The sequence below is a fragment of the Malus domestica genome, chromosome 14, assembly GCF_042453785.1.
Source record: "Malus domestica chromosome 14, GDT2T_hap1".
Lineage (NCBI taxonomy): Eukaryota > Viridiplantae > Streptophyta > Magnoliopsida > Rosales > Rosaceae > Malus > Malus domestica.
This window is the reverse complement of record NC_091674.1, coordinates 15908669-15933173: the sequence shown is the minus strand read 5'-3', so window position 1 is coordinate 15933173 and position 24505 is coordinate 15908669. Positions and strand designations below refer to the sequence as shown.

The 24505-nt window shown below is 36.4% G+C and overlaps 2 protein-coding genes across 4 annotated transcripts; both read left to right on the top strand.

The window, feature by feature from the left end:
* Positions 1–681: 681 nt before the first annotated feature.
* On the top strand, positions 682–15932 carry LOC103454748 (lysine-specific demethylase JMJ17). Of its 2 annotated transcripts, none has more exons than XM_070811624.1 (34): positions 682–751; positions 851–2233; positions 3385–3442; positions 3776–3898; positions 4324–4381; positions 4477–4613; positions 5471–5629; positions 5732–5818; positions 6664–6846; positions 7057–7209; positions 7299–7490; positions 7585–7650; positions 7901–7996; positions 8118–8204; positions 8332–8448; positions 8530–8737; positions 8826–8890; positions 9182–9240; positions 9337–9468; positions 9559–9715; positions 9792–10127; positions 11632–11814; positions 11906–11967; positions 12668–12746; positions 13058–13207; positions 13289–13422; positions 13635–13752; positions 13837–13910; positions 14000–14144; positions 14397–14546; positions 14967–15062; positions 15149–15244; positions 15344–15543; positions 15628–15932. In XM_070811624.1, exons 2-34 carry the CDS (start codon positions 900–902, stop codon positions 15860–15862), a joined length of 5529 nt encoding a protein of 1842 aa, XP_070667725.1. In that variant the 5' UTR covers positions 682–751; positions 851–899; the 3' UTR covers positions 15863–15932. The 2 variants fall into 2 exon arrangements, with proteins under 2 accessions (XP_070667725.1, XP_070667724.1); XM_070811623.1 differs by having other exon boundaries at positions 5468–5629.
* Positions 15933–17738: 1806 nt separating this feature from the next.
* On the top strand, positions 17739–20632 carry GRF1 (uncharacterized LOC103454749). 2 transcript variants are annotated; one of them, NM_001293855.1, is given in 6 exon segments: positions 17795–18096; positions 18180–18237; positions 19130–19198; positions 19278–19373; positions 19666–19755; positions 20216–20629. In NM_001293855.1, coding segments are annotated over 6 exon segments (513 nt in total). In that variant the 5' UTR covers positions 17795–17947; the 3' UTR covers positions 20267–20629.
* Positions 20633–24505: the final 3873 nt, after the last annotated feature.

Here is a 24505-nt window from a genome sequence, read left to right as displayed (position 1 = left end):
GTCCTATTTCTGTCTGAAGATTAATAAATTGTCTTATTTCTGAGTATTTCCCTATAAAATATTTGATTTGGGACATGGACATTTTAGTAATCATACAAGCTTATATTATGATTCTGCTGAATTAATAATCAACTTTATGGAATCAATGTCATTTTTATTTCGATTCTAAAACATTTAAAGAAACAGTTTCAATTAGAATTCAATTCTGATTCATTCTCAATCTAATTCTTCATGTTTCAATTACGATTACGTAAACGAGCACTTAGCCAGTAAGTTTGGAAGTGCCCCTTTAAATAAGAAACTCTTTTGACGACACAAAAATTGAAAACGCCTAATCCATTCAAGACTGACACGTGTTTCCAAACGAGGAGGTAGACAACAGTACGGTTGATCAATATATATCACACACGTGCGACCAAACACGCTCTCAAGCCAAGAGCAAAACAAATCGCCTGAATCCTGACCGTCGATTCCATCCCACACCACACGGTCAGCTGCCCGATATCGCAGCGCGTGAAGGGTCCCCCAAACAATCCGCGCCTCGATGCAAACGGCGTAAAAAGACCAAACGAGACAAACACAATAACGACGAAACATACGGCCAGTAAAAGATAGAGTTGCCATTCTCGTAGTTTTAACCATTTTCAGGCCCTAATGCGTAATTATCCTTCATTCCTTTAAATTGCCTTGCACTTTGGTTTCGTACGAAACTCGGAATTCACACTCGCCAGTCTGAGGTTATCTACAAAAGGTACGCTCTGCAAAAACCCTAAAAACCACTCGAGTTCGAATTTCAGTACTGCAATGTCAATTTAATTAAATTAATTGGAATTTAATTATGTTTATGTAGGTAGTTAGTTATATGCATATAGGTTCTGCGTATATGTGTGGTGGTGTTGATGGGAAAGGGAAAACCCAGGGCTGTGGAGAAGGGAGTGGTAGGTCAAAATTTGAGTGTTACAGCATCTGGATCATTGAATATTCCATCTGCACCTGTGTATTACCCTAGTGAGGATGAATTTAGAGACCCTTTGGAGTATATTTATAAGATCAGGCCAGAGGCCGAGGCGTATGGGATTTGTAGGATAGTTCCGCCGAAGTGCTGGAAACCCCCATTTGCGTTGGATTTGGATTTGTTTACGTTTCCTACAAAGACGCAGGCCATTCACCAGCTTCAGGTGCGGCCTGCGTCTTGCGATTCCAAGACTTTTGAGTTGGAATACAGTAGGTTTTGGGAGGACCACTGTGGGAAGAAGTTGCGGAAGAGGGTGGTTTTTGAAGGGGAGGAGTTGGATTTGTGTAAATTATTTAATGCTGTGAAGCGGTATGGAGGATATGATAAGGTTGTCAAGGGGAAGAAGTGGGCGGAGGTTGCTCGTTTTGTGACGCCGCTGATAAAGATTTCGGAGTGCTCGAAGCACGTATTGTGTCAACTGTATCGAGACCATTTGTTTGATTATGAAAAGTATTATAACAAGCTGAACAAAGAGGGGGCTAGGAGATGTAAGAGGGTTATGCCTGTGGAAAAGAGTGGACAGAGTTTTGAATGTTCCAGCTCCAAAAGGAGGCGAGTCAATAATGGTGGTGAGAAAGTTAAGGTCGGTAAGGTAGAGAAGGAGGATGAGGAGCATGATCAGATATGTGAACAATGCAGAAGTGGTCTGCACGGGGAAGTGATGCTTTTGTGTGATAGGTGTAATAAGGGGTGGCACATTTATTGCCTGTCTCCTCCATTGAAACAGGTTCCGCCAGGGAATTGGTATTGTTTGGATTGCTTGAATTCTGACAAGGATAGTTTTGGCTTTGTTCCTGGTAAGCAGTTCTCGCTGGAAGTTTTTAGGCGTATGGCTAATCGCTCCAAGAGGAAATGGTTTGGGGCAGGATCTGCATCAAGGGTGCAAATAGAGAAAAAGTTTTGGGAGATTGTGGAGGGTTCAGTCGGTGAGGTGGAAGTTAAGTATGGCAGTGACTTGGATACTTCCATATATGGGAGTGGGTTTCCACGTGTAAATGACCAGAAACCAGAATCAGCTGAGGCCAAGATATGGGATGAGTACTGCAGTAGCCCATGGAATCTCAATAACTTGCCCAAATTGAAAGGATCAGTACTTCAAGCTGTTCATCATAACATTGCTGGTGTTATGGTTCCTTGGCTGTATGTTGGGATGTTGTTCTCATCTTTTTGCTGGCATTTTGAAGATCATTGTTTTTACTCAATGAATTATCACCACTGGTATGTATATCTTGTGCATTTTTTAATATTATAAACAAGATAATTTTGGCTACAAATGCAAAATAAACTATCCACGTAAGATGATTATTAGTGGCATTGAGTTGTAAACTTGTGCACATTCCATGGAGCAGGATCAGATGCCAACTCCTATTGGTTTGTGTGACTGAGAGAGAAATATTTGGGGCCAGCAAATAAATACAAGAGTTAAGAAACATGAAAGAGAAGACAAGGAGACACCCTTATTGCCCTAAAAAAGAAAAGAAAAGAAAGACATGATTTCACTCGTTTTTTTCCCATGGAATCCTATGAAATTAATAATAAAATTTCTGTGTACCCTGTTAATATTGTGCATTAAAAGAACTCAAAAGAAGCTATGTGCGGGATGACTTTTGAACAAGATTTTAGGTTATAACCAGAGGACAGCATTTTCAGGAAACATACGTGCATCACATACAAAATACACTTTTGGAAGTAATGTTTCTTTTGCGATGATTATTCCCAGTGCCGAATTCAGTCAACATAAAAGTACATTCATTGGTGAAATTGTTATCGCATTGAAGTATACCTGGTTGATGATACCAGTTTTGATTTTAACTTTGATTATGGTTTACTTAAATTAAACCTGTCCATTTGTCATCTTTCAATCATGCACCTTGGGTTCTTTTAATGATTATTTGAGTACTGAAACAATTATCTAACCTCAGCCATGTCCTAGTATCATCTCATTGTGGTTGGCTTATAGTGACGAGTCATTTCTATTTTTAGTTTCACTTATCAATTAAAAACCAACTTTGCATCTCTTGCCCAACTAGTTTGGAAAATTAAGTGTTTCATAGTTGAAGGCCGATATGTAGGTAGACTTATGAGGCTATGCTGTTGGATTACCTTCAGACTTTTGCATATATTTGAGAAAAAAACAACTTTCAAAGTTTTATTCTTTTGTTGTCTCTCTGTAGTGGATGAGTATTTCCCTTTTCTTCATTAAATTATATTCGGGTTTTTTTTTAAGGAAACTTGTGGGATGTGAGCTTTCAAAGTGACAATTCATATTCAGTGATAAAATATTTGCTCTTTTTCAGAAGTCAAATATTTTTTCCTTTCTGTAACTTAAGGCGGATGATTTGAATGTTAGCTTAATATTGTTTTCTCAGGGGAGAGCCAAAATGTTGGTACAGCGTCCCTGGTAGTGAAGCCAGTGCATTTGAGAAGGTAGCCCTTTCATTCTTTTAATCTATTTTGGGGGTTTGGTATTTGTTCTTAGAATATCAGCACATTCTCATTTATGGTATCCTTCTTGTAAGTCAAATTTTTTTGTTCTTTTTTTTTTTTTCTAATTCGGAATTTCTATAGTACATTATTATGGCAAGGGAATGAATTTAATTTGTATTTAATCATACCTCTCATTGGTTGCTATAATTCTCTTCTGATTCTGTAAAGCTTCATATTTACCATTGCTTTCATTGGTGGTTCATATGCCAACCAAATAGTGTTTTTCTGATGCTGGATTATTATAGACACATTTTTTTACTTATGTTCTTGTAGGTGATGCGCAACAGTCTTCCTGATCTTTTTGATGCACAACCCGATTTACTCTTTCAGCTTGTCACCATGTTAAATCCATCTGTCTTGCAAGAGAATGGAGTTCCTGTATATAGTGTGCTACAGGTTTGAGCATTTTGAATTCGATATCGTGTTATGAAAGCCTTTCTTCTATAATTGACAAAGCAATGCTGAAAAATGCTAATATTAATTTTTCACACAGAAAAATATGAATGGGGAGACACAGTGACAACTGTAGTTTTTATGTTGCTAGAGATTTCACTTTTTAATGAAATGTTGCTAGAGGTTTCCTTTGTTTTTGCACTCCCCTTTCTTTTGAAGGAGTTTGGTAATATATAGAATTTTGAATTAAGAATCTGTAGGTTCTCAATTGTATGCAATGCTCTGGCATGGCTTTCTATAAGTACATTCAAAACTGGATTTATGGTTTCCTTTTCAACTTTAATTATACACATACCAATTTTAAATTATTCATCTATCTGGTATCTTTAGTAATTGTTGATGTTCTTTTCACACTTGCTCTCTGCTAGGAGCCTGGGAATTTTGTCATCACCTTCCCCAGATCTTACCATGGAGGCTTTAATCTTGGTGTGGCATTTTGATTTACAAGTTGATAGTGGTTAGTAGATGTAGTGTTCAGTTAATTGCTGCGCAGGGATAACACTTTGCTCTGGCATTTTCAGGTTTGAACTGTGCAGAAGCTGTCAATTTTGCTCCTGCGGACTGGCTACCTCATGGTGGGTTTGGAGCAGGGCTGTATCAGCTTTATCACAAAACTGCCGTTCTGTCTCACGAGGAGCTTGTTTGTGTGCTAGCCAAGGTTAATTTTAGTGATAGAACATCTTATTCTACTATATGCATGTGTACAACAAATACCTAGGCTTGTATTGTATAATGATACACAAATGCAAGTCCTGTTTGCTTGGTAATAAAATTTGTGATTGTTTTACCCAGTGTTTTAAAATACTCGCCTCAGGGCATGCCTAGGCGGCCTCAGAGGCTGGGTGGGTGGCTTGCCTTTTCTGTTTTGTGGGAGTCGGCGAAAAACTCGTGTAGCTTTGTCGGGGCGCGCCTGGGTGGATGAGGCTCACTTCAGGGCGTTTGATTAGGCGTCAGTTTTGTATAAAAGTTGCTGAAATCTGAAAAAAATTTGGTTGAAATCTGCGTTTTGTTTTCAGTTGCAAAGATGAAGAAGACGCGAACTTTTGGCTGGTTTTTCTTTCTTTTTTTTTCGCTTTACTAACAGCTGTTACAGGTTCTTTTAGCATTTTTTTTAAGATTTTGTTTTTTTATATTATTTTATGGATATTAAAAAAATAAAAGATAAGCAGAAAGAAACTGTTTTTATAATTTTTATATGTTTTGATATATTTTATAGACCTAAAAAAACTCATAAGACATTTTACTTTTAACTTTATATATTAGTATATTACGTACTTTTTGAAAGCATAATAATGTTTGTTGGATAGCCCTTGGCTGCATAGCTTACACTCATCAATGTATATTGTTAAAAAAAGGTTTTCACGTCTGATTATCAAATTATAGTCAATAATGCTGCAAAAGTAGTTTTCTTTTGCCAACATTGTTTATTGGCTTCCTTTCTCCCCTTAAATTCTGTCTCCAGTCACTTAACTGAATTATAGGTCTCATGCGCTTAATTTTGTTTTGGTTTAGAAGAGTGACTGTGACAGCAGAGTATCAACTTATTTGAAGAAAGAATTGACTAGAATCTACAATAAGGAAAAAACCTGGAGGGAGCGCCTTTGGAGGAAAGGGATCATCAGATCGTCCCTTATGTCCTCTCGGACATGCCCTGAGTATGTTGGTACCGAAGAGGTACTTGCCATACTGCATTACGTCCTTGTGTTTGGGCATATGCTGTGCAACTTTAATTATTTTCAGATGATAATGATATTTACTGCTGTTTTGTTTTTGTAGGATCCTACATGCATTATATGCCAACAGTATCTTTTTCTTTCTGCTGTTGTTTGTCGTTGTAGGCCATCTGCATTTGTATGTCTGGAGGTATGTGATTCTCAGAATCTGTTTCGAATCCTCCCTCTGTTTTGAATTTGTGTGTAAATTCAGTTCAGATGTAACATATGATCCCAACCCATGCACATATAAACCTTGCATGGGATTGTTATAGTTTGAATGGAGAAAAATAAAAGCACATGTTTGCACAATTGTTCTTTTTTGGAGATTTTTTTTCCCAATTATTTTAAGTTGATGGAGGTGATGCAATGACCAATCACCTAGATATTATCTATTCAACCTTTAACGGTGGAGTGAACATCATGAGGTGGAATAGAGGAAATAAAAGCAAAGATACAAAGTTTCCCTTATCCTATCAGAAGGAAAGATGAGAGGAAGGAAAAACTGAAAAAGAATTATATAATTTTAGATACATTCCATTTTTATATAGATTGATTGAGGACAAAAGAGTAAAATAAAATTTTCAAGTATATTATACATACTATTGTACATGATTCCAAATCTTTTAGCATCCTAACAAAGATATGGATAATATTTGTAAGTAGATTTTTTTCAATGTTTGGGGGTATTGAGTCAGAATGCAGATTACTTGGTTGGAAATTTTTAGTTTAGATGATAAAACCCGACTGTTTTTTTTTCTGTTCTCATTAGGGGTTTGATAGGTGATATTAATTACCTGATCTCTATAACCCAGAGTTGATAACTTTGTTTCATATCCTTACCTTGCTAAGAATTCTCTTGTACTAACTAAATTATAATGATAACTATTTACTCTGTAAAATAAAATTATGAACATGGTTGGACTAGGAACTTGGAAGTCTGACTGTTCAACCCATTTGCTTTATTCTCACAAAAATACTTTGCCTTTTGTGCAGCATTGGGAACACCTTTGCGAATGCAAATCCAGAAGACTCCGTCTTTTATATCGTCATTCTCTGGCAGAGTTGCATGAATTGGTCCTCGAAATGGATAAACATGGTTTTGAGGAGACAACACAAAGTAGGACTATAAGAAGGCATATCTCATGCACTGATGAACCAACGGCTTTGACAAAAAAGGTTGGATTTTTTTATCTTGACTGATAATGTTAGGCTGACTATCATCATGCTTTGGATTGGGTTTTTAATGTTAATCTATATTTCTTTCTAAGAATGTCCTGCGTGATTTTTAACATTAACCGACTTACTCAACAAATGTGGTGCCTACTATGTGATGTATTAGCATGTGGATTTTTTTAGAGTGCTTCTGAGGCCATGCAATGCGTGTAGGTCAAAGGGGGCCATGCCACTTTTGCTCAACTTGCAGAACAATGGCTTTTGCGCTCATGCAAGATTTCTCAGAATCCATTTTCAAGAGATGAGTATGTGTCTTTATTAAAAGAAGCTGAACAGTTTCTTTGGGCTGGCTCAGAGATGAATCCTGTGAGTTTTAACTGCTTTTTATCTTCTGCTACGTTCTGAAATTTTACCTAACAGACATTATGCTCATCTACTTTCACATTGAAATATAGGTGCGGGAAACAACCAAGAATTTGATCAGATTTCAGAAATGGGCTGAAGGTGTAAGAGATTGTCTATCTAAACTTGAAACTTGGTCATCTCATCATGGAAACAATATCGAGAAAGTTCACTTGGATTATATCAATGAGTTGCTGAGTTTTGATGCGGTGCCCTGTTACGAGACTGGGCATCATAATTTGAAGGTTACAGTTTTCTGAGTGGTTGTAATTGTTAGTTTGTGCTTATCCTTGGCTTGCCAACTAAGAATCTTACCAGGTGTGTGATTATGTGATACAGGGCTATGCAGAAAAGGCAAAAATGTTGATACAGGAAATTGAATCTGCTATGTCATCATGCCTAAAGGTTTTTCTCTATTTCTCTTAAGTCTATTTTCTCATGAGTTTATCTAACAGTGTTCTTAAGATACTAATGTGAAGAAAAAGGCCAGGGCCAGAGCAAAGCTCAAGAAATTCACCTTTTCTCTGGTCACGCATGTACATGAAGAAAATAGGCATTGTCTCTTTTCGATGTCTACAAATAGCACTATCAATTAGTGTGATCTCATTTGACTTCATTCATAATGATTAACATTTGTTTACAATTGTCCCTCCAGATATCGGAGTTGAAATTGTTGTATTCTAGAGCCTGTGAGCTTCCAGTCTATGTGAAAGAAAGTGAAAATTTACTACAAAAAATTTCATCTGCAGAGGTAGTTTACTTTATTTGGATTCAAATTCTACTAAAACCTGAGTTAACAATAATTCTAGCTATAACGTATTCTTGGTATATGGCAAGTTAATGTTTATAATCTGGCTTCATTATCGGGGCAGGTCTTGATGGAAGGCATAAGAAAATGTATCTCAGAGACACGTACTGCAGCAATTGGGATTGATGTTGTTTACAATTTGAAATCAGAGGTAATAATGGCTGGCATGCTGTTCTGTTGCCAAACTTTGTGTTTTGTTTAAATCTTTTAGGTTGTGAGTTGTGACTTAACAATTTGTTTTTGGTGGTTGGGATCTTAAACTTGAATCTAATAAACAGATTTCAGAGCTCCAAGTTGAACTCCCAGACATGGATAGGCTTTCAGATCTATTAAGGACGGCTGAATCATGGCGTGCTCGATGTGGTGAAATTTTGAAAGGTCCTATTAGCCTTGAGGTTAGTCATATGGTTAATAGGCTACCCAAATGATTTGCATGATTTAAAGTACTTGTACTTATGAATACATGGCTTCTGTAGGATGTTGAGGCGCTTCTGAAACAATTGGATGGTTTTACTGTAAACACACCAGAGCTGAAGCTTCTGAAGCAGTACCACATTGATACAGTTTCTTGGATTTCTCGTCTTAATGCTGTTCTTGTGAACATTCACAAAAGGGAGGATCAAACTAATGTAGTTAATGAGTTAATGCTCATATTAACAGATGGAGCATCTTTGAAAATTAAAGGTTCTGGAATATGTTGACTTTTTCAGTACTCATATAATGGAAATAGGTCTCTCCTGTTGCTAACATTGGGTCTGGTGTTTTTTATCAGTTGATCAGTTGTCTATCGTAGAGTTTGAGTTGAAGAAGGCTCAGTGCAGGGAAAAGGCGCTGAGGGTAAGTTACTATTAGTATGTAATTCTTCTCCTTCCCTTCCTCCCTCTATAGATGGTTGTGGGTACCCAATGGGATTAGCTGGCCCATTGGATTTGTGTCTATGTGAGTTTGTGCATGCCATGTTGCAAAATTGCAGTGTGTACACAAGAAGTTAAGTGGGCCTAAGCTGACCCACTGGGTATCCATCCCTCCCCCTTCTTCTGGCCTGCTCCTATGTTGTTTCACTTGTTTTTTGTGTTTGAATCCTAATTGGACACCCAAATGCATATAATTTACTTGGAATATATGCAGATGCGAGATACTAAATTGTCTCTGGACTTCATTCAAGAAGTGATGATGGAGGCAAGAATGTATGTTCCTTAACCTTGATGCCTGTTACAAGTGTGAACTGAAGACTCTGGATTATATTTGCATTCACCCTTGGTCAATTGGTGTTTCTCTTTCAGGTTACATGTTGAGGGGGAGAAGTTATTTGTTGATATGTCTGAAGTGTTAGCTGTTGCCATGCTGTGGGAGGAAAGAGCGAAATATATCCTTGCACACAAGGCTCAGATATCTGACTTTGAGGATGTTATCAGGTCTTCAACATGCTTTACATTTTTTTAACCATATGGGTGTTCGTGGATAAGTTCCTTTGCTGGTTCTAATAATTGATTTGAATGTTTTAGGAGTTCGGAAGACATACATGTGCATTTATCTTCTCTCCATGATGTCAAGGATGCACTATCAAAGGCTAAGATCTGGTTGAGGAAGTCAAAGCCATTTTTAATGACTTCTCCTGTGGTATCTGTTTCAAGTTCTTTGCTGAATGTCGACACCTTGAAGGTTCTCAAATGTCTCCTGTTTGTTTTCTTTGCTAAAGATTGAAAGACCTGGATGACAATATGGTTTAATGTTGCAGGAATTAGTTTCTGAGTCAAAGCCTCTGAAGGTTTCTTTGAAAGAAATAAGGATGCTTGAGACTGTTTTGATGAACTGTAAGGAATGGGAGAATGGCGCTTGCTGTCTACTGCAAGATACAAGGTGCCTATTTGATATGAGGATCGTTGATGATGGAACAAGAGATGGTCTTCTTTCTAAGATTGAACATCTAATTGCAAGAATCAAATCCATGGGAAGCACTGGTTTATCTCTTTCCTTTGACTTTGGCGAGCTTGTGAAACTTAAGGAGGCTTGTTCTGTGCTGCAATGGTGTAAGAAGGCTCTTTCTTTCAGCATTGGAGTTCCTCCCCTTGAGGTGATACTTCATACTCCTATAGTAATCAAATTTTGTGTTGCGGTTGTGCTCAACTTCGTATGAGTTTGCAATAGTGATCGTACAACATGATGCTTAAGTTTTAGTTGTGGTAGTATATCCGTTTTCCCCTTGCATTTCCAACTAAATCCAGTTATGACTACTGGTAGAGTTTGTTAGGTTTTTCCAGCCCATGATAAGTTGTTCTAAGTCTATAAGGAATTATAGTCTTAGAGGATTAAATTGTTTTCCCAATTGGAGTTGTTTTCCCAATTGGAGTTAGTTTCTCAATTGGAGTAGGATTCATAACTAGATTCCAATTAGGATTAATAATCCTTATTGAAGAAGACCTTTATTATGTCTATATAAAGGGGCTATGGTACTAGTTTTGAAGGAAGGGAGCAAAACAATAAATTGTATACCACTCAAGGGATTAGAGTGAGAGAATATTGTAAAGTGTGTGCATGAGAAAAGAAAAGAGATAGTGTATTTCTTGTTCTTGTTCTTGTTTTTTCAGGTTTTTCGTCAAGTCCTAGTTCTAGAGATTTGGCAAGATTATTGGTTGTACTCATTGATTGTTGTTGCTATCCCGTGGACGTAGGCACATATTGCTGAACCACGTAAATTCTTGGTGTTATTAATCTTGGTTATTTGTTTTTCGATTTCCGGAGTTTGTTCTGTTTTTCCCATTCTTAAACGCGATATTCTCAACAGAGATATCACTAGAATCGTTAATATTCCCATGACTTGATCCTCCATGCTTCCTAGTACTAACATTTCGCCTTCAAGTTGAAAGGACAATTGCTAAATCTTTGAAGTGCTTGAAATTTATAGTTCTTAATCTGAAAATGTTTGCAGGTGTAGAGCATCTCCTCTACTTATTTCATTAGGATGATAAAATGCATTTAGTGGTGGAGTAGCGACCAGCTCTTGTACCAATTAATGCAATATATACATGATAGAGAAATATGATGGACCAAGGCACAGCACAAGGAATGTATCAATGTTTGTCCGACACATCATAAAAAGTGTATCACTGTTTGTCCATCGCATCCAGGACTCCTAGTTTTCCGTACAACTAGAAGCATGTTTTTTACAGAAGTTTTGTTTTTTTGTTTTTTGTCTTTTATTGTTCATTTTTTTCAATCAAAGAGAAGGGAGAGATGGCGAGGACATAGACTAGAGAGCTGAGAAAGAGAAAAGGAATTAGGAAGAGTAAATATTGGCCCTAAATGAAATGACAATCCCAAGTCTCAACCCACCACAATCAAAATGAACGCAAGGCTCAAGTTGCTAAGCAAGTGTAAATCAGTATTACATAGACCAACTTAAAAAAGTTTCCCTGTGATTGTTAAGCTACCTTGGTGCTAGTGGTGGAATGACGAGGATGCTATCTTGGTCTTGCTTGGTTTTCATGTGCCTTGTTTTAACACTATGATTCTTTTTACTTTCTATACAATGCCTTTCTGATTGGCAATCTTACGGAGACTTATCATTTCTGTTGTAGGATGTTGAAAATTTGGCGAGTGCTGCAGAAAATTTATGTGGTACATTTGCCCCTAGTGCATTGTGGGGCTCGTTGGTTGAAGGGCTGAAATGGCTTGAGCATGCTACAAAGGTTATTTCTGCATCATGCAATTCTAAAAGATGCACTTTAAGTGAAGCTGAAGAAGTTCTTTCTAAATCTCAGGTGTTTTTATTTTCTGGTAATATTTCAAATCAATTCTATACATGGATATTTTTATACTTGCCATACTAAACTGTATCATCTTCTTTTGCAGAGTATCAGTGTCTCCTTCCCATTGATGGTTGGTCAACTTGAATGTGCTATTCAGAAACACATGTGAGCTTGCAGTGTCTTTTGACCTGTCCATTGTTTTACTTTCACATTTTAAACTGAAGTGCATCACTTGATATATTTGTGGGAGGAAATTGAAAAAGCTTCAAGGACTTGGTATGGATGCTACAAGTCCAGGCTGTTGCAGAATATGAAAATGAGGCTAATAATCTGAGTGTTTGAGAAAAGTGTTTTTCAAATACTATTGTCACTGCAAAATTATTTCTTTAGAAAAAAAAAAGTACTTATTTCCAAATTTGTTTACATATTATTTGGTAATATTATGTTGGTTCTGCTTCTACTAGGTAGAAATAAAAGTTCTGTCATGATTTTATTGTATTAAGCAATGTTTTGATGTTTAGTTATCAAGTTGAAGGAAAGAACTTTTGGAATGAATTGGTCCTTAAACCTTGTATACTAGAACTTCGGGGATGCTGCATGATCCAGTGGCTTGTTTTCTGCTAATATCATTTTATGATCTCTTTGGGTGGTCTGATTTATTGTACCTTTTCCCTTTTGATCTTGAGGCAAAGGAAAACCATTTGGGCCTAAGCATGCAACAAACTGGATAACAACAAACAAACAAAAAACTTTTGGTTTCTGGGTTTTCAATGCAGGGATTAAAAATTACACAATTTTCAATTTGTATTGACCTCTCTTGCATTACCAGTATGATTTATAATAAGTAATTGTAAATGTATTGTAGGTCCTGGCTTGAGCAAGTGCATCAACTTTTCAGCCTAAGGCCAGGAGAACGATCTTGGTCTCTAACATTACAGCTAAAGGTATGAAGTCAGTTTGTGCACTTATACATGCTTTAGTGCTTTCGAAATGACAAAGTTCATCTTCGTTCTCTAGCAGTTCACCTTTAAATAAATGTCTTCACTTGTATTTATAATGTTAATGGATCAGCATAGGTGATGTTTGATTATAACTGATGACTTCTATGATTGTTGAAGAGTACAACACTTTGGCTTGGTCAATGTTGTATAATTTTTGCCTGCTTTCTCTTGTCAATTATATTGATTGTTAAATTACATTCGATTATGTACTTAAATTCCTGAAAACATGCCTAATATGATTCAATTGCACTCAGGAACTTGGAGTTTCTGCTGCTTTCAGTTGCACAGAACTAGATTTGATTGTATCTGAAGTTGAAAGGGTTGAGAGTTGGAAACAACAGTGCATGGATATTTTCAGGATAGTAGTTGGAGATGATAATTCATTGCTTGGCGGTTTAGAAAAGGTTTTCAGCTAAAACTGTAATTTATTACATCTAATTGTAATGTTTTCCGGGGGGACTTAAATCGTTGTTATTGATTCACAGATAGGACAGACTCTAAAGAGATGTATACACATATATGAGAAACCACATGGCTTGAAAGAGAGTAGTTCTTTTGCTTGCTGCTCCAGTGGTTCTCTGGATCAGGAATTTCTCACTTGTTCTTCATGCAAGGACTGGTAAGTTATTTATTGCTATTGTAAAGTTTTGCAGGTTCTTCACCCTTACATGTTATTATTAGTACTTAATTGTTTCACATTAGGTTGCTATTTCAATCTTATTTTTGCACTTCAATCACTTGTTTTTACTATGAAGAATTTCAAGCAAGAAACACAATTCCTGTAAATCTTCCCCTCTGTTATAGGTTATAACTTGATATCTTCTTGAACAGCTACCATTTGCGGTGTCTAGGGTCTTCCATGGTAGGTGGAAAACATGCAGAATATGAATGCCCATGTTGCCGATATCTGGTATCTGGAACTTCTTCTCGAAGTGGGCTCAGTACTCTGGTATGTATTTAATTTGTCTAGTATATTCTGTAAGGAAGGCTGTATGTTTGATATCTATTTTAATATCCTATTTATATGGTATAGAAACTTGGTGGGATGCGTCCAGAACTTCAAAAAATTATTGAACATTTATCTGGTGAAGAAGACTTCTGTGTTTGGTAATGAAGTGCACTCTTTTAAGTTACTTGTTTATTCATGCTTTGTTCTTAAAGTTATTGAAATTATTAACATTGTTTTGGATTTACAGTATTAAAGAAAGAGATGTACTGAAAGAAGTTTTGAAGCAAGCTCTAGCATGCAAATCTCGCTTGACAGAATTAGTGGATTTTGCATTAGCTTATTCTGATAAGGATCTCAGTGTGCTCGTTGAAAAACTAACAACAGCTTTAAAGGTATCTTAAGGAGTGTTTTGCTGTAGTGTTGAACTATTTTATTTTATTTTAAATATGATGGACCCATTGGCTTTGTCATCTAGTATAAATGCCTTTGGGTTGGAATTTGCTAGTTATGTTGTTAGAAAACTAGTCTTCCAGAAATTGAAAAGAAAAATGGAGAATAACCAATCTTGGTATATTCTGTTGATGGGAACGACCTTGATATAGGCTTGGTACATCTTCGTGATTGAAATTGTTTTTGTTATACAGGCCAGAGAAATGCAGGGTGTGCATGATCATGAAGGTGATATCAACCTTATGTTGGCTTTATCAAGATACTCATGGAAAGTCAGAGTCAATAGGTTATTGGAGGGTTCACAAAAGCCCACAATCCAACAGGTTCAGCAGCAGTTAAAAGAGGTATGTCCTGCTGATATTAAATGAATTTGAAGCGCGTTCTATGTTCTTAAGATGGATTTCTCGTGCAACAATTTCTCAGTCCTCTGTGGTTTTTTTTTGACCAAACGGTGGCATGGAAAACATTTTCCAACAGTTGTTTATTAGATCGAGAAATTTCTTTGCTTGTGCACGAGTACTGGATACCGAGAAATGGGGGCTACAGTTTTTTTGCTTTTAGAAACTAAAGAAATGAAAGAAAAAGCATTTAATACATTGAACTTCAACTTTTAAGGCAAAAACAAATGTTCTGGTGTGAGGTTACTCTTGATTGTCCAAAATAGCAAACCTTTATCAAGAATAGCAATTTAGCAGGAAAGAATATCGTATATTTTTTCTGTAGTTAATATTCATGCATTTATTTGTCTTTTCTTCAATGCTTAGGGAGCTGCCTTGAACATTCCGCCTTCGGATTATTATTGGCAGAAACTTACAGAAGTGAGGATTATTGGTTTGCAGTGGGCAGATACTGCTAAGAAGGTTAGGAGCACTTTTCTGTCCTCTCTCTTTCTCCTATCTTCTCTTTTTCTCTCTCCTCTCCTCTCTTATTTGCCTTTTGTGCACAGGTTGCTGCCGATTCTGGGGCTCTCCCCTTGGATAAAGTTTTTGAACTTGTTTCGGAGGGTGAAAATTTGCCTGTTCGTCTAGAGAAGGAACTTAAGGTACAGAGGAGGCTTTCATCTTAATTATGTGCTGTGGCCTTTTGTTAATAAACTGTGCTGATCTCTGACCCCCTATGAAAAAATGCTTACTTGTTTCAGTTGTTGAAAGCTCGGAGTATGCTTTATTGCATTTGCCGAAAGCCGTATGATCAACGAGCAATGATTGCGTGTGACCAATGTAATGAGTGGTATCACTTTGATTGCATTAAATTACGTTCCACACCAAAGGTTTACATATGCCCTGCATGTCAGCCTCTAGGAGAAGAGTTGTCTTGTGAACCCGCGGTGGATCAAGAGAGGTCAGTCTGGTCTCCTCCAAATTTATTGTATCCTATACCATGCGTGTCCAATAACTGGTTCTCCCAAAATGCATGCTTCGACAGATGTACTGATGCGAAATCTGTAGAGCCCAAAACGCCCTCTCCTACGCATGCAAAGTGCAGGACGAACCCAAAGAAGGCGGAGTCCGGTCTAGCACAAAAGAACCCCAACAATGTTTATAGGTGTTCTAGCGGGATAGAACGTTTATGGTGGCGAAATCGGAAACCTTTCAGAAGGGCGGCTAAACGACGTGCCAAGCTTGATAGTCTCTCTCTGTTTTCTCATTTGCAAGGGTGAAACGTTAAAAAGAAAATTGTTTGTAGGCCATCATTTAATTTATTCAATTGATTACCATGATTTCAGCTCACGTAGATGGTCCTAAATTTTAATTTCTTGAGCTATATGATGAGTTTTCCCCTTTGTGTTTTTTCCGCCCTGGAAATGTTTCTGAAGTTATAAATGCAACTTTCAGTCGTATGGAGTAAAGCAGCCCCTCTGTTACTCGAAGGGAAGTGATTTTCACACGTTTTTTAGCATCTCATGTTTTCCTGTTTGTCTATGGCTATTGGGTTGAATAAATTAAACAAATTCAACAATTAGGATTAAACAGTAATCTGTATGAGGCTGGTTGTATTCCTATTCATTTATTTTAGGAAAATTTTATTTAAACTCATTCAACCTCTTTTTACACCCAACTTAAAATTTTAAATGTTAATTATCTACTTTATCGTATTGCATAATTACTATTAAGTACAAAATGAAATTAGTAATAAAACTCAAATTTATCAATAAACCCAAACATTATAATTAAATCTTACCATCATTCTTTGTTTATCCTACGTTCATTCCGGCTAAAATCCTAATAGCTCTCATAAAGATGTTACAAAAGCTTATATAAAGGAAATATCACACAATAGTTTAGAATTGAAGAGCACAAGATAAGGAGAAATGTGAGTAACGCAGCAACCTAGCTTAAATCTTGTACACAAAATTTGGGAAAAATATTATCTTGAAATGCAACTTACCATTGCAACTTTATTTTCTGTTCCAGAAACTGACTTTCCTTTTGATGTTGGACCTGAATTGTCTGCCCTCCCCATTCCATACCCTTTCCATCCCCTCCTATTTCTGTGGTCACGGTTAAGCCACGTCAACATTTTATATTCTCATTGCTTTTTATCTTATTATTTCTCTAAAAAAAAATCAATATAAAATGTTGAACGTGGCTTAACCGTAACCACAGAAATAGGAAGGGATGGGAAGGGTATGGGATGGGAGAGGGCAGACAATCCAGGTCCCTTGATGTTATCCTATTAAGCTTAGATGCATCATCAATCTCTGGAACGAATGCTGAAGCAGGGGTTTTTTGCGGAGACTTATTTACCATCTTATTCAACAAATGGTTAAGAGTACAAGGCAGCTGTAGCCAGAAAAGAGCTTCTGAGGATTTGCCAAAAATTGCAGCAGCAAAAGCAAATCTCACAGAAAAACCTTTGTTGACCACCATTGCATATAATTTTGCCCTCTCATCATCCAGTATTCAGCCTGTGGAAATATAACATTTATAATCATAGAAAATAACACAAAACAGTACGATACTTAAATATAGCTCCTCACGAGTACAAACATCACAAGAAATTAATTCGATGGAAAATGCCGAGATCTTGAGCCAACCACGGAGAATGTATGGCCAATGCAGCAGCATTTTCTGTGACTTGATCGAGGTTTGGAACATCAAAGACATGAACGGCCTTGAGAGCCATTGATTTTTATCTTGCAAATTTGCAAACTTGCCCATCTGTGAATGATGGGTCCACCGGCATTTTCTCAGTTATGATCTCCATAAGGACAACCCCATAACTATACAGATCGCTTTTCGAAGTGATTTTTAGCATGCAGGTGACACTTGAATTATCAGCTTTTGTGGAAAACCATGCAAAGAACTTAGGTCTGAACACATCAAATTTAGCTTCTAAATATCAAATGGGTGTAAAAATAAATCCACATATTGAATTGGGTTTATGTGGGTGTATTAGGTATCAAATTTGGGTTTAAAGAGATATTAATAGTTTAGTTAAAAATCAAATGGGTACAAAGAGTAGGTTGGATGTAGAAATAGATTAGATGAGTTCAACTAAAATTTCCCGTAAGAAGTTTAAAGTTAGATTATTGTGGAAAACGAATTAGAACTATTCATTAATCATTATACAGGTAAGAACCTAATGAACTTTAAACCCTAACTAAACCTCTCCTCATAACATGGTTTGTTTAAAAACCAAAAAAACAAGAAAACCCTCGCTAATCAGTCGACGCCGTAAGTGTAGGACAAAATCCATAAGTGAGTTCATCAAATATATTTGGGACAAATTCGCATCGAATTAGATGAGGTACGTGAAGCCGCTGAACTTGTTCCAGGATCTGCTCAAGGCCAATACTCTGGAACGCGGGCGGTTGCTGGGTTTGGACGTCGGTGACAAGTACGTCGGCGTAGCCGTTTCGGATCTTCATAACAAGATTGCGTCGCCCTTGAGGTACTGGAATAATTTCCTCCTGTAAATCTTCAAATTATGGTTCACATATGAGTTTGGGTCTCTTAATATTTGATGCTCCGCAGTGTTCTGTTGAGGAAGAAATCAAATATTGGTTTGATGGCCGCCGATTTTCAGAGTTTGGTGAGTTTTTTTTTTTTTTTTTTTTTTTGTTCATTTCCTGATTTTATTTACTTGTTTATGTTAATTGAAGGGCCATTTACAAGTTAAATTCTGGAAATTGAAGTTACAGATGTTCTGGCACTGTTAAATTCTGGAAATTTAAAATGAAACTTTGGGTATGTTGTCAAACTTTGGTTTGAACGAAATATGAGTTTCTCCGCTATTTTAACAGATGTGTCAGCAATATCGACTATATGTCAATTTTAGCCTAAACTTAAGAATATCGACTATATATGTCAATTTTAGCCTAAACTTAAGCGTTTCTCTGATAAGAGGTGAAGTTTAGACATCACCCCCTCCCCCCCTTTACCATATCTTTCTTTAATTTTTTGGATATTTCCATGCAAATATCGACCATATCGAAGAAATTTTAAACATTGGTTACAATACGATAGGGATAGGACTCATGCAACATGTTAATAGTTTTGTTCTTGTCAGATAATTGGCCAAATGCCTCTCATTGCTTTCTTCTGTATCCGTGTTATACACATTTCTATAGCAATATGTGGCCAAAGACATTATCGTAATCTTATATGTTTTAAACACAAGTAATTTTCAGAGTGAAGTCTAGAAATCATGCTAATGCAACATTAGATGCTGCCTCAAAGATATCTATATGCATTTAGTTTTTCTTCATGATTGGTTCTGAACTTCTCATGAGTTTAGGAACTTTGGTTTCTCCTGGTCATACCCATGTATTCAATATCATTAGATTTCTAGGCGTAACAGGCATGTAACCAAGCATGCGTACAAATCATACATGATAGTACATCAGTGATGTAAGACTGTTTGAAACCTTGGTCCATGTTAGTTCCCAAGTCAGATTCATAATTCCTTCTGTTTCTGTATGCAGATTTCTGAGCTTTCTCTGGTGGGCTTCATTGTTGGATACCCATTCGACAGACAAAAAGGGACTCCTGATGTGTGTATTCTTAGCTTGAGTTGTCTATGTGGGGACTCTCTCATTTTTTTTTTATCATGATTTGCTCGTCTTTGTTTAGGCTGTCCAAGTGAAGCTTTTCATTGACGACCTCTCTAAGACAAGAAAACTGGAAGGCTTAAAGTATACATATTGGGACGAGGGATTTACATCAAAGGTTAGTGCATATAGTGTGGGAAAATTATTTAGTCTTGTGACATGATGCTTCTGACACACTATTCATTCATCATATGGGCACTGCTGCTAACTTGGATGTGTCTAGTGTTAATTTACTATCCGTTAGGTTTTGCAGTTTTTGTGTTTCAAATGTTAAAGATCTTGCTTGTACTTTGTTTGCCAGCAAGAGAGCAGCCTACACTTAAGAGTTAGGCTATTATTACAAATTACACAACAAGTATCCTTATTTTGTAAGCGATCTAGAATCTCAGATTTTATTTTACCGCAAACAGAATGTGGAACTACTGTTGAAGCCTTTGAATCTGCCTCCAGTTCAGTCCAAGACAATTATGGACAAGTTTGCTGCTGTTGGTATACTCCAGGTAGCTTTGTATGTTTTCTTCTGTTACATAGAATCCAATGAAAGGTGTCGGATTGTGCTAGATAAAACTGAATAAATATTGTAAGGGACCCTTTTGATGACCATTTTTTTTAGTTTTTTATTTTTGCACTATTTATGCTTGAGATATGGGGAAATTTATGATAGATGTAGAAGAAATGTACACAAAATGAAAACTAAAAACCAAAAGCTACTGTGAGTTGTTTTCCCTCTCAAGATTTCATTTTCGTTCATTATTCTTTATTTCTTCTCTCCCACCAACTTTCTTCATCTATCCTTTCTCCCATATGTACTTTCTGCATATCTCAATCATGTGAAATGGTGGTTATCAAACGAGAACTAATTCTTTGGTTGTTTCAGGTAGACAATACAAATAGCATTCATCTCAATCAGTTTTCAGAGTGTTGGGTGCTAACAGGAATTTATATTTCCATATTTGTCAGGGATACTTGGATTATGTGAACAGAGAGCTGAAGTCTGACGTCACTCAGTAAGGTGTCTCTGAATGGATATAGCTGTTTCTTACTTGCTCATTACAGAGCGATTACGTTACGACTGCACTCAAGATATACTCTGCGGATCACCTATCATACAAGAATTGAATTGGTAAGGTTCTAAGATCGTTGACCTGACTGGTAAGCAAACTTGGTACTTTCCTGAGCTATTGGAGCTGTGATCAAAAGTATCACAAATGAAATTTTTGGTGAAGATATATACACTCTTGAGTCTCAACGATGACGATGACTCCAATTTTGTCCTTCTGGACTTTGTATTGTAATGCTCAAAACTAAGATTATAGTTAGTACTGACATAACATAGTTAAGTTCTCAAGCTTTCCGTTTAAGTCGTTTTGGGGAGAATTTTTCCAGAGTTTGTTCCCGGTCGATTTTCTTGGCAACTCTTTTCTTGCATAACAAACAAACCCACAAAGCACTCCAGTCCTATTGACAAACAGACCGGTACCACTGTACCACATTATATTTTTCAGGCATGAGCTGTGTATTGTGCATATCAACTCATCACATCCGCTGGTTTTTAATCTACAAAAATGGAGGGCTGAGGTTTGTTGTAAGAGAGCTGCAACGTTTTGTCACGCAGATGGAAAAATGTTCTCTTTACCAGGGCGGAATCAAGGATGCTTCTGGTGTGGATGCTTGGATTTGCACTGATACCGGTGTAAAGTTGTGGAACTTGATCTCGGACTATCTTCATCCTTGTGTCTTAAGTTGCGTAGATGCCTTTTCGAGTGCAAAACATTTGCGGTTTTGAAACTGTTTCTCAAGTACCACCATGTTCGATTTTCACAAAAAAATTTGCCCACGCGGTGTGGCGGATTGAAAAACTTGTCATGTTAGTTTATAAATTAGAGGTATTCATCAATTCCCCTCTGAACTTGTGACAATTGGCCAATTTCCCCCCTCAACTTTAATTTTGGCCAATTTCCCCCCCCTCAACTCTCATAATTAGTCAATTTCTCTCATCAACTTAAATTTGGCCAATTTCCCTCCTCAACTCTCATAATTAGTCAATTTGCACCCTACTGTTAATTTTTTTTAACTTTCCATCTATTCTTTCTTTTTTCTTTCAATCTTTCTAATAACTTCCAACAAAGTACTAAAATTAACATAAACTCACATGCATAATATAGGGTAAAATGTACAAAAACATAATACAATTAGTATGTGATATGGGTTGATTATAAGAAAAAGTTATGAATCGGGTTTAAAGCATGTAGAAGAAGAAATAATAATCCTAAACTCATGGATCAGACCTATTTCAATAAAATGGGTTATTCTTAATAAGGAGTCGAAAATTATGAATTGACTAGCTATTTTTGCACTAAAGCTCGATTCTCCGCAATTTACTTGAACTTTGCTTTCACTTTCATAAAGAAAATTGTATTCACATACAAAAATGTACACATCAATCATTTTCGTTATCAATTTTGTATAGTAAAAAATCAAATAAAATTACTCCATACTGATTTATTATGACTAATAATACTATCTATGATAAATTGTAAAATTCTAAATTTTAATCTATTTGTAATAGGATAAAGACATAGGAAAATGATTAACATACATCTTATTTAGTTTCTTACACACACTTGTTTAATTATGATCAAATTAAAAAAATTAACAGTAGGGTGCAAATTGACTAATTATGAGAGTTGAGGGGGGAAATTGGCCAAATTAAAGTTGAGGGAGGGAATTGACTAATTATGAGAGTTGAGAGAGGAAATTGGCCAAAATTAAAGTTGAGGGGAAAAATTGGCCAATAATCACAAGTTCAGGAGAGAAATTAATAAATACCTCTATAAATTAACTAAAGGAGTGCGTCAACACCCAATGCTCAAATTTGACGGCATTTCGAATAATTAGCCGGTGAAGCAAAATAATGTCAGTCCTAAGACGAAAGTACATATACATATGCATAATATATATATATATATACATGGACATAGACATACATTAACATATATATATATATATATGTATATATCTATATATACTTATACATACACACAAATACAAGTAGTCATTTTTCTTGAGACACCACATATGCCTTTTGGGTATGTCTTTCATCATTTGACCATGTAACAAAGTACATGCCTCATCTTGGCCATGTTCCTAGCATTGTTGGGGTCATTAATTTATCCGTAGAGACATGTAAGTGTACAACAAGGGACCTCTAACCTTCCATAGCAGAATAAGAATACTCTAAGATATGATTCGAGAGTGTTTGGCCAAAGCATATGAATATGACTTAGGAATAATGTTTCAAATCATATTCACTAGAATCATATACAGAAGTATCGTATTGGATAGTAGACATGAAATAAAGTCTCCACCAAACAGTTTATCAACTAAACAATGTGGTCAAGAGTATTGAATTAGAGAAGCACGTATTGCATTGTAGTTGTAACTGAATAAGTTCTTCAACCACTTCTATTTGGCTTGGGTAGTCATGGCATGCTGTTAGGTGTCACTCATGGTTTGTGAAAGCCCTGAAGATTAGTAATCATTAATCTTCGTCATAAGGAGATTGAAAGTAAGTTTTAATTCACAATTGTTTAGTAAGAGTTACAATCATTCACTGCCTCGCTAATTGGAATCTAATGGATCATACATCATATTAGGGTGAGATGAAAGATATGTAACTGGGATGGATATAAGCAATTAAATAGTTTGTTTGTGTATGGTCAAAATTAATTAATTAGTTATTTATTATAAGAAAGGTTTGTATTAGGCTTCAAATTAGTTTTGGGTTTTCTAGGCCCAATAGGCTTTGATCCATAAGGTCCATTAAACTTTGTATGACAACTTAAACAAAATGAGACACAAGCCCACCTACACTAGGGTAGCTGGCTATACATGAGGATTGGCCTCAATTTCACTTATGCCACTCACTTGTGAGTGTGTGTAAAAGTGACTTTATAGGCAAAAACTCATTAGGGTTCTTTAGAGAGAAAGTTTGGAGGCACACAAACTCTCTTTAGCCAGCCAACTAGAAAAAGTTTTATTAGCATCAAAACTTCTCCTAGTTTATCCATCTTGTCTTCACATCACATCCATGGTGTGTGGACTTAGAGGTGTCATCTCTTTGCTGCTTGAAGAATCCTTTCATCAAATTCTCAAGGAGCAAAGGAGTAAGGAAGAAACAAAGATTCAAGGAGCAAGTAGAGGATTTGAAGGTCCTCCACTTGGGTGGTTGCCTTGTAAAAACAAGGATGAGCTTCAAGGGTAAGATTCAAACTTTCTTCTTTCATTTATGGAAGGAGTCTTGGTTCACCATCTACTAGGCCTTAAATTTTTATGGAATTAGATTTGTTTTGAGTTCATACTTTTTTTTTAATTGTTAATATATACATGTGTTGCTCAAATAATCTCTATGATGGTTTGATTTCATATTATATATTTTCCCATATTCTTGGTATGTTTTGGTAATTATCTTGGTGAAATTTTGATACTTTGAATTATATTTTCAATGTAAGACTTTCAACTTCCTCTTGAGAAAAAGTGATCAAATAGATGAATTTTGGAGTGATTTCAATTGGAAGATGTTTGTGAGTCTCTCAACGTTTCAGATTTTTCTACCTAACGGATTATTTATGGCGATGAAATGAATGAGCAGCGTGCAATGCTGCCAAAGTGACGTTTTTGGGCTTATTTGGGTTTTTTGGCGTCCAAGATTGTCTCTTTTGGGTTCGGACCCTCATGGAGATATGTTCAGAATGTCTTTAAAATAAGCTATCTTGAACCTGTTTTGGAGCTTTTTGTAGCTAAAAACGTGGTTGATCAGTTTGATGGCATATTCTCCATGTTTGACTAGGAGATTGTTTCCTAGTTTCTCTTTATTTATTTTATTTCCTAGTTTTATTCTAAGACATTTTCTAGGAATGATTTCAACTGTAGTAGCATAAATAAGGCCTTTTGGCTAGCCCTAGTCGTCTTCTTTGTACAACTTTGGAGAGAGTAATTTGGCTAGAGCTTTTGAAGATTCTGAGACTTTTACTTTTAAGGTGTTTTAACTCTTTTTCTATTTCAATAAAATTCATTTTGATTTTAATTATGAATACGTATAATTAACTTTCTTTTGCTAGGGCGAGTGTAACATCCCACATCGCCCAGGAGAGTGATCCTTAAATGTATATTCTACCTAGCACGAGGCCTTTTGGGAGCTCACTGGCTTCGGGTTCCGTCGGAACTCCGAATTTAAGCGAGTAGCGCGAG